The sequence below is a fragment of the Pholcus phalangioides genome, unplaced genomic scaffold (genome assembly GCF_987345545.1).
Source record: "Pholcus phalangioides strain wild (caught in Gottingen) unplaced genomic scaffold, Ppha-v1.0 ptg000013l_1, whole genome shotgun sequence".
Taxonomy (NCBI): domain Eukaryota; kingdom Metazoa; phylum Arthropoda; class Arachnida; order Araneae; family Pholcidae; genus Pholcus; species Pholcus phalangioides.
In genome coordinates this window covers 5798012-5810966 of record NW_028301606.1, presented here as the reverse complement: position 1 = coordinate 5810966, position 12955 = coordinate 5798012, and the positions used below count along the sequence as shown (strand labels likewise).

The window sequence follows — 12955 nt, the reverse complement described above, 5'->3', positions numbered from 1 at the left end:
GGAAGAGTCAAATTTTTAAACATTAACATTTTTCTTAATTGTTGGGCTTGACCACAGATAGATATCTCATTAATGGCAGTAAATTGTAATATGGCGGAGTTGGTGAAGTAAGTACGCCATAGTACATGTTGGAATGTGCGTGTATATTTTGTGAACTTACTTTGAAGTTAGTTTCTTTGAAATGGTTCTGATGTGTTCAAGTAGTGCTGCCATCTGCTTTCTAAATTAGAAGGCAGACAACTCAGTAGGTCAAGTTTTTATTTTTGTCTGCTTCCGAATTCGGAGGACATTTATGTACATAGACTGATATTGAGTTAATTTTCAAATAAAAGATAATAAGAGTTCTCGTCTTACCTTTGATAATATTATTGTCATACGTTCGTGTGAGCTACACTGTGGCGACATCTTACTCATGAGTACGATCGATCGTACGACTCTTGGTAATTTTCGACTTATGGTGACCTGTAAATTATTACAGTTAATATGATGTATGATGCAATTCATACGCATATAAAGTTTAAAAAATTCATGACATATTCATCGGCATTCGAAAGATATTTTAAATACCGATTAGAACGTATTTTTGGACACCAACGAAACATCTTCGGTGTCTTTCTCCCCACTTTAACTCGCGTGACTTTCTTTCCCACCGAACACAACTCCGGTCTATCGCAAGGGCAATTTACCACCGATTGAGTTGTGCCGGAAGTGTGTGTGCGTAGGTACCTAATAGTCTGAGTACAGATCTAATGATGCGTGTGATTTTTTTTTTTTTTTTTTTGTGCTTTCATCTGTATTCAAATTGTGAGTGAAGTGTAATAATTGAACATTTGCACCGTTGTAGACTTGTTGCCGTTGTCTGTGGTGAGACTTTTTGGTTCGCATAACTCATATGACTAGAGTTCTTATGGATAGTGTATCGGGTAATTATTATCGTTTCACCCATGAAAGGAGTGAATTGCTGCCAAGAAATGAGCGTGCGTCTAAAGATTCGAGTGTTGGTTGGTTTTTGTGCCATCTATTTTTTTTTTTGTTCTGAAATCGACAATGGGAGGGAATGAAACTTTGGAATTTTGTCTTATAATAATAAGAGTGCGTTTTTGGAATTTTAAATAGAGAGGAGGTGTCATTCTTATTGAAAATAAATTGAATTTAATTAAAATTGTCATTTTAATTTCTACGGAATTTCAAGTACGTACGAACGCTTGCATCATCGTCTCTCGATGAAAAAAAATTAAATTCAAAAAAATTGAAAAAAAAACCCTAAAATTTTCATTCTTTTTCGAATATATGCAGTGTCGGACATGTGATCGATAAAAATGTGTGCCAGGTCAACATTCTTGCATGCCTCGGGCTATAGATTTTTCCAGCCCTGATTTATAAAATAATTGCTATGGTTGATTTCAGTGACGTATATATACTGGGTGGGCAGAAAGTTCGAGAAGACTTTAAAAACTCACAAAAAACGGAAAAATAGTGTCATTGGTCAAGGTAGTATTGTCAGCAGTCAATAATTTTCTCTACATTGAACGGAGAAATAGTTCAGAAAATCTCATCGATGCGTGGCGTCGATATAGAAAAAGCTTTTCAGCTTTTCCGCCGATCTACGTAATGTTTTATTTTAATGATTACGCGTGTCTTTGTATACTAAATAAATTATAATGTTACGGCTAATGTCGGTATAATTTTATCCATATATATATACAGGTCCGATATTTAGATATCTCTCTAGAAACGATTCGCCATAAATAAATCTATAACGATTTATGACTGAGATAAATCGACTTGCCCAATAAATATCGACGAACGGATTTTCACCGATCTCAAAACTTTGGGGCCGAAAAACCAATAACAGGAGAGATTTAATTCCTCTTTTTAATGATAATTATCATATATAAACAATTCAATTTATTCACACCAGTTTTTACGAAATATAATTTGTTCCGTAAAGATTTCGTACGAAGAAAAATATTATGGTAAAGCTTACCGGGTCTGATATATTGAGAGGTTCACAGTACTTGTGGATAGCCTGTAGAAAGTTAACGGTATCCATTGCGTCTTGAAATTGATCTCTACAATTTTTCATCAGAGAAAACCATTCCTAAGACAAGAGCAATATAAAGTGTCCTGTAAGTGCTAATGCGGCCTTTATCTCATCAAAATATCTTATCTTAATTCATAGTGTTTCCCAATCTTTCTGTTTTTCCCATCGCCCCCCTTCTTCAGAAAATTCTCTCCGTCATCGCCCCCCCAAGTCAAGTGAACCCATAGGATCCTATAGGTCTACGGGTATAAACCCGTAGCTTCTATCGTCCCCCTGGACTATTGCTCTTTTTGTGAAACACTACTCTAATTAGAGGTCATAGAAGAATAATTTCAAAAAAATTATGATATTCAATCTAAAAAATGTTTAAAAGGTATTCAAAAATTACTCTCTACCAGTTTTGAGAGTGAAAATACAGTCTGTATCAAAATACAGAAATCTAAATTTTTAGACGGTTCCCCCTATCCTTTAACTTCTGATTAAAAAGTTGTTGCCCTGTCTTCCCTGTCAACAAAAAAAATCCATGTTTCTAAGTTCAATATTCCGTGAGATATTCAAATTCAGAAATCGAAGAAAAGTTGGGAAATGACAGCATAAATGAGGGAGAGGAGCGTTGTGTCCGTTAATTCTTACTGTTCTTTCTAACTTTTTCCCCGATTTTTGAATTCAAATATCTTAGCGAATATTGCACACTTGGAAACATGGAATTTTTACAGTTGGCCTCAGGAGTTACAGCGCCACAACTTCCTTATAAGAAGTAAGAGAAAAATGGGGACCGTATAAAAATTTAATTTTTTTTTTATTTTGTGGCACACTGTGTTTCCACTTTCAAAACTGGTGCGGGGTAATTTTTGAACGCCTTTTGAGAATCTTTGAAATTGATTATTAAATTTAAAATTGATTTTATAATATAAAATCATACCTCTCTAGGACAGCCGGTTGATGAGATAAAAGCCGCATTAGCATTTACAGGAAAACCTGTATATGCTACAAGTAAAATATTTATATATTGAATAATCTCTTATCGTTTTAATAACTAAGTAAAGAAGAAAAAAGGCATATCTTGTTGTCAATTTTATGGTGCGTGGTGTGTATTTTTACTCTAAGCGGTGTGATAATTTGGGAAAAATTATTAACCGACTCTTTTGGATGTAGAGTTCCTTGAAATAATCGGCTACTTATTTACCAGACACCAACTCCGGTCATATCGCCATACAGCAATTTACTACCGATCGAGTTGGGTGGTAACTTCAGATTCCGTAGGAAAATAAATTGTTACGTACGTCTAGAAGAGTGGGGTCTTCAACTTTTCAGACACGGGTGGCCACATTGAAAATTCCCACGATACCCGCGGGACAACAACTCATGTAATTTCGTGGCATCTTAATAAAAGGAGCCAATGGGGGGGTCTCCCGAGTTAGACAGGGACAAAAATAATTGAAAACTTTCATTAATTTTGAAATTATTTATTTTATTAATTATGAATTTCAATTAGTTTTTAAATAATTTTTTCACTAATTCTGAAATTTTGTTTATTAATTACTGATTAAATTAATTCTTAGATTAATTTTAATCTGAACTCACTTTAAATTATCGTTTAATTATTTATTTCGGTAATTCCGAAATTATTTTCCTTCTCAATACATTTTGAAATCATTTCTTTCAATGATTACGCAATTACTGTTTTATTGATTCTGAAATAATTATTTGTATCAAAAATTACGAAATTATTTTTCTCATTGATTCTGAAATTATTTGTTTTAAAAATCCTAAAATTACAGTAAAATCCCCCTGTTATCTATTTAAATAATGTATTTTGAACCCCCTCTTAACGGTCACCGACACCATTTTCGTCGTTCGTTCCCATTGGACTAAAACTCCTGTACGGATACCACAATAGTTGCAGTTTTGGTTTAAATTATGCTCACTAGATGGCAGAACAAGTTGTAATATTTCTACGGTTTTTTTTGGCAACTTTTCAGTGTGCGATTTTATATGGCTTTTACAAGAGAGGATTAACAAGTAAATCCTCTCTTTCTATAAAAAGAGAAGAGATTCCGAAGAGAAAAATTGCGGTCACATCGAATACAGTGAAAAACGTCAATGGGAGTTCATTTTCCTGCAAATGAATATAATGTCGGGAGGACGCAGATATGATCCATTTTGAGGCAAAAGGAATATTGGCTAGGCAAATGACTAAAAAACGGAAAGCAAGCGAGGGAAAATAAATTTCCGAAAACAGAGAACTTATTATAGAGCAGTTGTGTACGATTGGTTTGTTTCAACTAAAATCAACAATTTACCTGTTACCGACTCGATTCGACAAAAAGAAGCTCGAGAAGCTGCAGAAGAACTCGACTTCAAAGCTTCAAATTGTGGGTTGAATCGTTTTTGTGGGCGTCACGAAACTGCATTCAAGAAATTGTGCGGTGAATATGCTGATGCCAATGATGAAATATGCGGAAAATGAGTAAAAAAGTGAAAATATTATCGATATTTATGCAGTCAATGATATGTACCACGGGTGGCCAACAGCTTGCCCGCGGGATGCATGCGGTCAATGTTATAAGGGGGTTGGAGTACCCAACACTACCAACCAAGCATCGATTGATCAGTTTTTCCAAAAGATGTCCATTCACTGTATGAATTTTGTGTAATATTTCTTTTATAATTTCGATTTTGTTATCTGTGCAAAAATTATGTATTATCCATGATTCAAATTATATTGTCGGAATTTCATTCATTTGCAAACAAAGAACTATTTCAAATGTTGTTAATACCGTATTTTACAGTTTCAACAGAAACCCCCTTCTGCTGCGGTCACCCATTTCTCATGGTCGAATTTTTTTGTCCCGCGAGTGTCAGCAGAAGAGGAGTTTTACTCTATTTTTTTTCAGTAATAGTTAATTTTCATCAATTTGTTCTTCTATTATTTCTTTCATTTATTTTAGAATTATTTCTTTCATTTATTTTAGAATTATTTCTTTCATTTATTTTAGAATTATTTATTTCATTTATTTTAGAATTATTTATTTCATTTATTTTAGAATTATTTATTTCATTTATTTTAGAATTATTTCTTTCATTTATTTTAGAATTATTTCTTTCATTTATTTTAGAATTATTTCTTTCATTTATTTTAGAATTATTTCTTTCATTTATTTTAGAATTATTTCTTTCATCAATTCCGAAATAATTTCTTTTATTAATTCTAGAATTAATCGTTTTTTAATGTTTTCAACTAATTTTTTTAAAATGATCGGTGGGCCGAAACAAACAGCTCTGAGGGCCAAATGTGGCCTTCCAGACAAACCGTGACCCCGCTCTGTCCCCCTAGGAGATATAAGCTTCTTCTTCTCGGGAGACGTGGGTCACGGTGGAAAATCCAAAGAAATCCAAGACCGGCAAACCGCCCGTACCGGACCAGACAGCCACAAGCCAACAAGCAGCAGGACTTCTAATATGATTCCCTCCCCCCGCATACTTCACTTATTTACTGTACATAAAATGACATTAAATGCATAGATATGGGGTAACATGGGCAGGTGCACAGACGCACGTCACCTGCAGGCCACGAATGAGGCCCACGAAAAACTAGTTATGCAAGTTATTATAATATACAAGTATACAAATAAAAATACAAATATAACGCCACAACAGACAAAATGCCCAACGAGGTGGCTGATAAAAAGATGCCCATAAAAATATAGTTGCCATATATTTCAAAAATACAGCAACCCAATTAAAAATGCAATTAACACAAATTATAAACAATATATACACAAAAGCAAAATATATTGCTTGAGTTGGTAACATTGAAGCCACCATGAAGGTACACAGTAAAAACACTTGTTAAAGGAATAAATTTGTTAGCAGTCTGAAAAAGTATTAGAGTGTGAAAATTTTTTTTCTTTCTGCCAGGCAGTATATAAAGCTAGAGACATGAATTTACTTTTTAAAAATGTTAAAACTATAAATGAGCGTACACGCAAACAGCGTGTCAGAGGAAATCTGGGAACATCAATGCCCACGTTGGATAATATTGCATACATAATAAAATACGGCAAATGTGGCCAGCGGGTCATGCGTTGATGAACCCCCCCCCCCCCCCTGTTCAAGAGGATCGAGTCCGTGGTGCTAACGGCAGCCTGAAATATTAGGCTGATACATCTGACTCTGCGGCACAAGTGGGATGTCAGTATTAGCGCTGTAGACAATCGCTGTTTCTTATCCCTTTTGTCCTACGATTTCCAAGACATCAATGCCTGACACACCTGTTCATCGCTCAGAGACCTACGACGAGCCCGTTCTTATTTTGCTTTAGCTATACTATATGTATATTACCTACTTATCTCTCTCTCCCTTTTGTTTTTTCTTTCACACCCTCCCGGCGTATAAGCCGCACCAATAAGAATAAAACGACCACGAAAACTTGCAGCTGTTGTGTCGGTAAAATTTATATTTTCTCCTCTCTAATTACATCTAATATATTCATAGTTTGAATTTTGCACACAAAATGTTATTTTTCTAAATTTTTCTGCAATAATTTTTCCCCTTTAACCTTGATTTAGTGCCTCTGTTAATTATGCGCACAACCTTAGGGCTGACCCTTAAAAAAAATTCCATTCCTTCATTAAGAAAGTTTTGCACATTATTTAAAAAGCCATGCAATAAAATGAACCTGAGAAGACATCAAAACTCTGAATCAAGTCTATATTATACTCATTAAATAAAATCATGTTCATAAATTAAAATTTGGTAAAACCAGAATTTTTCTCATGCATAACAGTGTTACTTATAATTTTTATTACCAAACTCATTGCAAATAAATATTTATAGAATGAAAAGTAGAAAATAAAGATGTGAAAAATAAATATATATTTTATCCTTAACTCACATCTCTTATAAATGGAAAATTTGCAGTTGCAAGTGTTAAGATTCTACGATTGTCTTCCAGTTCAGTCTGGCACAGAATGTCATGAAACCTATTTTTCATGATCTTCCAGTGTTTCAGTTCAGATCTCAATCCGGCATCTTCCGGTTCTTCACGCAGACATGCGCCATCAGCAAGAGCCTGGATTTAATAATCAGCGTGAAATTAATGCATATTCACAATCAAATAGGCATACATAGGGTGACCATACGTCCCGTATTTCCCGGGTCGACAGTCCCGGTTTTTCCCGTTTTTTACACGAAGCTTACCTGAATTTTTATTCATTATTAAATTCAAGAATGAAATTATTTTCCCACTCATAAATTAGATTATGATAATTACAATTATAAATATAAGAATATTAATCTCTCACATTTGTCTTGCTGAACGTTTTATTTCGTGGAATTCATTTAAATCCACTGCAATTCACAGTAATGCTTTATTTCCCGCCATTTTGATTTTTACGTAATTTCTCCAATATTTGGCAACTTTGTTAACTTTTGGCGTCATTTTTGGCGATAATTGACAATGTCCCGTATTTTCCCGTATTTGGAATCCCAATTTCCCGTATTTCTTTTGAGGAGATATTGTGAGCCTAGGTATACAGTAAAATCCCTCTTTCGCGGACACTCACGGCACAAAAAACAATTTTCCGTAGAAGACTGGTGACCGTATCTGGGGGGGGGGGGGGGAGTTCCGATAGAAATCGTAAAATACTATAGTAACAGTAACTGAAATGCTTCATAATTTCAAAATGAACAAAATTCTCCGATAATATTAGATGTGTTTAAAGTCATGAAAGTACGTAGTTATACTGCAATGATGCGCAATTAACATTACAAAAGAAATATTGTACAAAGAAGTTTAACACTAGCAAATCTACTGGACAGATCATGCGGATCTTTTGGGAAAATAGTTTTCATAATGAATTCACATTTTTTGGAAAAGCTGATCAAAATCGATGTTTGGTGGATTTATTGCCGAGTATTCCAACTCCTTCAAAATGTATTTTAAGCTGCCAGACTGCATTCGATGCATTTCTGTTATTGTGCTTTCAGGAAAATGTGTTTTGTTGGTCCAGTGCAGTTTCCTAAAAACGTAATTATACCGTCCCGTACTTCAAAAAACCGAATAGCTTTTTAATACAGTTTTCTTGCTTCTCACACTCTACTTCTTCAATATAGTCTTCTTCAGATGATTATGTATTGCAAATTTCTAAACGATATATGTCGGATATTTCTCTCTCCCCTCTCGGTCGTTGGATCTCCTTTTCACACATAGACTATGGCGAATTATAGTCGGTCGACGAGACCCCGGGCACAAAGGAAAATATTGGGCCCCTTAAAATAGAAAAAGTGTGGAATTTTGGTTTTTTTGATGCCCTTTAGAATTCGGTGCGCCCGCCGTTAAATCCGCCTATGAACATAGTCATCTTCAGAATACGCCCACCGACACCGTCGTAAATCACTGTATCTGATTACATCAATTTTTTTTTTCTTAGTGGTAGAGAGTGACGATTACTAAAGCTGGACCATATTAAACAGCATGGAATCATGTGTAAAATGTACGCGCACAACCAGCAACACGTTATTTTAAGCCGGGTTTTCCTAGAAGCAGGTTTTTTACGGTGCGTGCAGCGTGGAAACGCTGATTAGTCAAAAAACCTGAATATCGGGTTTTTAACGAATCAGCGTTTTCACGCTTCGTGCACGCCAGAAAACCTGCTTCTAGGGAAAAAAAACCTGGCTTTAGATCCTAAACTGATATCGAAGTTGTCAAATATCAACAAACTTCAAGCCAAATTTTGGCTTGAATTACAATTATTGGTGTCCGTGCAGTGGTTTTAGTCCAATGGAACGCGAATGATGAAAACGGTGTCCGTGACCGTAAACGGGATTCGAAATACATTATTTAAATAGGCTTTTTTCTGGAATTTTTTATTTGACCGTAAAACAGAGGTGACCGTTATGAGGGGTTTTACTATAGCATAAACTGTATGGATTTATTATTATTATAAAAGATTAAAGCAGAACTGTTAAAAACTCACACATACTTGTTTAATTTGCTGAATCCATGAAGAAACGATGACTTCGGCTTCTTTCGTTGATATTTCTCTGGCATTTCCTTGAAATTCTGAATTCATGTTAATCTCGGTAGTTATAGATTTTCTCTCACTCATTACACAGCTATTCAAGGTTGTCCCCTCGATGATACTCTCATGAGCAGCTAAAATTAAAAGAGTTTTTATGCATATGAATTATGATTACGAACTATTTCGACTAATAAATAATTGATATTTTTAACCAGCGCAGCGGATGAATTCAGTTACGTGGTTCAGATTAATGAATAACTGTTCTGTGAATGTTGTCGAGGCAGATTCAGGGTTTTGCTGCCCTTCTCCCATTCTAGTCTAATTTTCATGAGCACTCATTCCTCGAATTTGCTGCTCCTCCGAACTTGCCACTATGAGTTAAGGTTCGCCCCCCCCCCCACCACGCAGGGACCATAGACGGGCCTAAGTCTCTAAGTCTATCCGTGGAATGGTCTAAGGAATCCGTGACACCATAAGGGTTGGGAAACACTGCTCTAGGTTACTCACTGGTTACCCCTCCATCTCTCTCTAGGTCACTCTTTTGGTAAAGCACATGCTTTCATACTCTTTCTAGCACTCTTTTTGTCGCTCACTGACCTAGCCCTTGCTCCCTAGCACAGACGGATATATGGTTTTGGTGCCTGTGGGCTACACAATTTTTTCGGAACTTCTCCCATTTTACTCTAATTTTCTTGATCACTGATTCCTCAAATTTGCCACTTCTCCGAAATTGCTCGCTGGGCTGTGGTCCACTCAGTCCCGCTGAATGCCGTGAGATTGTAGGGTGGCTCCCTGCAAGTATTAAACATGGGAGTATTAAACATTCTCACTGGAGTATTAAACATGATTATATATTATCCAAAGGATTCAGATTGCAAAGACAGAAATGCCGAGGAACACACTTGAAGAGACGTTTAGCTGAAATTTTAAAAAAATTCTCAATTTAATGTTACGTTACTTACTCCTGAAATTTTCTGCAGTAAACTCCAATTCACGGAGTAGTTTCTGGGTCCAGTTACGAAGCTTTTCCCCGCGATTAATATAAGAGGAGTTCTTCGAAATTGTCTTGATTCGCCCAAAATATACAAATTTCAGAAGTGCTTGAATCGCATTGAAGAAAATTTCCGGTTTCATGTAGAAACTCATGAAAAATATTCCCTTAAAGAAAGAAAGTTTAATGAGTTATACAATAATATACTAATCTGTAGAATTATATGGATCATAACTTTCACATTTTTGTGTGCCTTATGAATATTTATCTATAAATGTACCAGCTAATTTTTTACGACATATATATATATATATATGCACCCTCATTTTTACGTCAGATAATTTCATTCAATATGGTCAGAAAATATATCCACTTGCTTACGGAACTATTCAAATTTTCCGGAATTTCTTCGGTGGAAATCAATTTGGAAAAAAGACAACAACATCCGCTACTGTCTCCATCTGTAGAAATACTGATAACTCGGCATCCTTGAATGTGCAGACCTTCTACGTCACATTCATCTAATGGTAACATGAATAATTACAATAATGAAAATTTAATATTGTCAAAATTACGTAGAATACATATTATGTGCGTATAACTGTGTACGAGCATATGAGAAACTAAATATCTCACCCATGTCACGTCCTTGGACGATGAATATGAGATTTTTGACATTGCCGTCAGCCAGAAATGAATCGATCTGCACCACCTACACGCGATAAACCATAAATTTGTGTCACATTTTCACACATCAAAGCCACATTTCATTCCGTAAACACGGGCTACTTCCACCCAAGGATATTATTTTGTCCCAAAACGAAAACAAAAAAATATGATTGAAACATGTGTGCTACAGGCTGATTGCTTCAAGTTCGCAAAACATCCGGCGATTCCGCCAGACCATAGCATTATTAGGCAAAACTACCTTCAATAGAGTTCTAATATATTCGCCTCTAGGTTGCAGCAGTGATGTTTTCATATCCCTGTAAAATACACGTGTTTTGATGTTGTCAAACTTTCGTTTCGTGCAAGGAATCCAGTACACACGTTTTAGTTTTTGTATGTACCAAATTTTAACGTCAATATCATCTTAATTAAAAGTATATAAATTGCTTTTGTTGAACTATCAAGGTTTTTTGGTAGAACGCATAGATCAAAGAATAGCACTACTTCATCATACACCAACTCTAGCCATATCTCTGTATTGTAATTTACTGCCATTAATGAGAGGGGTTGGAAATCAAGGCGCTATCTATCGGTGGTCGCCTTAAGTTCGCTAGGGAAAATATCTTATCTATATCTTCCCTCGGGTTTGAACCTGGACCGTGACAGCATCTTACCACCATGCCACTCGAGCGTTAAGGAATAGTACTGATGACTCTGAAAAACGGGTAACTTTGTCCCAAAAATGCGGGCAAAGTAGAAGAAAATGCTTGCGCCAACACCGGAAACTGGTAGTAGTAAAACCTACAACAAGTCCGTTGAAGAAAATGAGCCATTGGAATCAACTCTGCCAAACAACTGAGGAAACCCAATCTCTGAAAGGCCACTCTCACTACATGAATGTAGCAGAAACTGGTACTATTCTGAATTACATGGGTGCCCACAAAAAATAGCTTGAAATTGATCAAAACGAAAAAAGCCACCTTTTTCTACAACGGTCTAATATTGCACAAGTGATCACAAGCTTCCAAAATTATTGGTAAGAGGACTTTTTTCTGCGAATATTGTATAGCCGAATAAGAATTGTGAAAGCTGTTTTTAAACTTATCAAAGACTGATACAAAAGAATCATACTTAGTAACTGTACCAATATAAGACTTATATAGAAAAACAGATGTTATTTAGTCTATTTATTTATTTGTAAACATTTTTTTCTCTTTTGGACAAATCTGTGGTGTTTGGTCAGAACATGATATCTCCAAAATCACACTTTTGAGGAATAAGCATTTTCACTGTCATTAAAAAATCAAAAATAAGGCATACACGCAAATACAAATGAAAATATCATACATCAGCATGTTTTTTAGCTTTACGCACGTATTTGTGCATTTATCTCACTTCTAATTAGTTATAATTAGCAAGACTCACTTTTAGATCAAAAATACATTTTTTGGAGATATCATGTTCTGACCAAACACTGCAGAAATAAGTACTAGCTTGAACTAATAATAAATAAATTATATTTTTGTGCTGATATGTGATTGAACTTTTTCCATCAAAACCAGTGGGTTCCATTGTTTTAAGCATGTTTTACAGTGGTTTAAAATAGGAATATTTGTTGTGAGACAAAGTTACCCTAATTTATGTGCTCTTTGGCCGAAAATAAAAAATAAATAAATTTCATAAAAAATGTTATAGAAAGTGTATTTTGTTGTATTACAGTCTTTTAGAGAAAGGTTAGAACTATCTGAAAATTACCTCAGTATTTATTATTTATTATTTCCTAGCATAGGATTAAATAAAATGTTTGATAAAAGAGGGCCAAAGTAAAAACCCATGTTTACGGTATTCCAAGTGGATCAAAAATAATGTGTGTGGGGGGTTTTAAATAAATGGAAATAATACGTACAATTTTTTCATCACTTGTGGTTCCTTTGTCAATCCCGTAAATACTTGATACAATGGAAAGAATGTACTCGCAGCGACTGTCCACATTACTAGCTCCTCTTTGCTCTTGCTCCTGATATGATGATGATACACAGAAGAAAGACAAAATTTATTTATCTAAGAAAAATGTATAGACACGTTTTTTTTGTTTGTTTTTTTTACTTCTATATTTCTATTTTCATTCAAATTAATTTCAAGCGTGATAAACAAAATTACAAAGTGGCTTACTCTGAGAGATTTCAAGCAATCATCACCCGATCCTAGCAATTTTCCTTTGGCCAT

The 12955-nt window shown here is 35.0% G+C and overlaps 1 protein-coding gene across 1 annotated transcript in view; it reads right to left on the bottom strand.

Moving 5' to 3' along the window:
- The window catches only part of LOC149078498 (dynein axonemal heavy chain 5-like), a 146803-nt gene extending 133848 nt beyond the window's left edge, over window positions 1-12955 (bottom strand). The window contains exons 1-6 of the mRNA XM_089241005.1: window positions 12902-12955; window positions 12636-12746; window positions 10697-10772; window positions 9031-9203; window positions 6942-7118; window positions 355-462 (exon numbers count right to left, since the gene is read on the bottom strand). Coding sequence (XP_089097131.1) covers window positions 355-462; window positions 6942-7118; window positions 9031-9203; window positions 10697-10772; window positions 12636-12746; window positions 12902-12955 — 699 coding nt within the window. The remainder of the gene's footprint in view (window positions 1-354; window positions 463-6941; window positions 7119-9030; window positions 9204-10696; window positions 10773-12635; window positions 12747-12901) is intronic.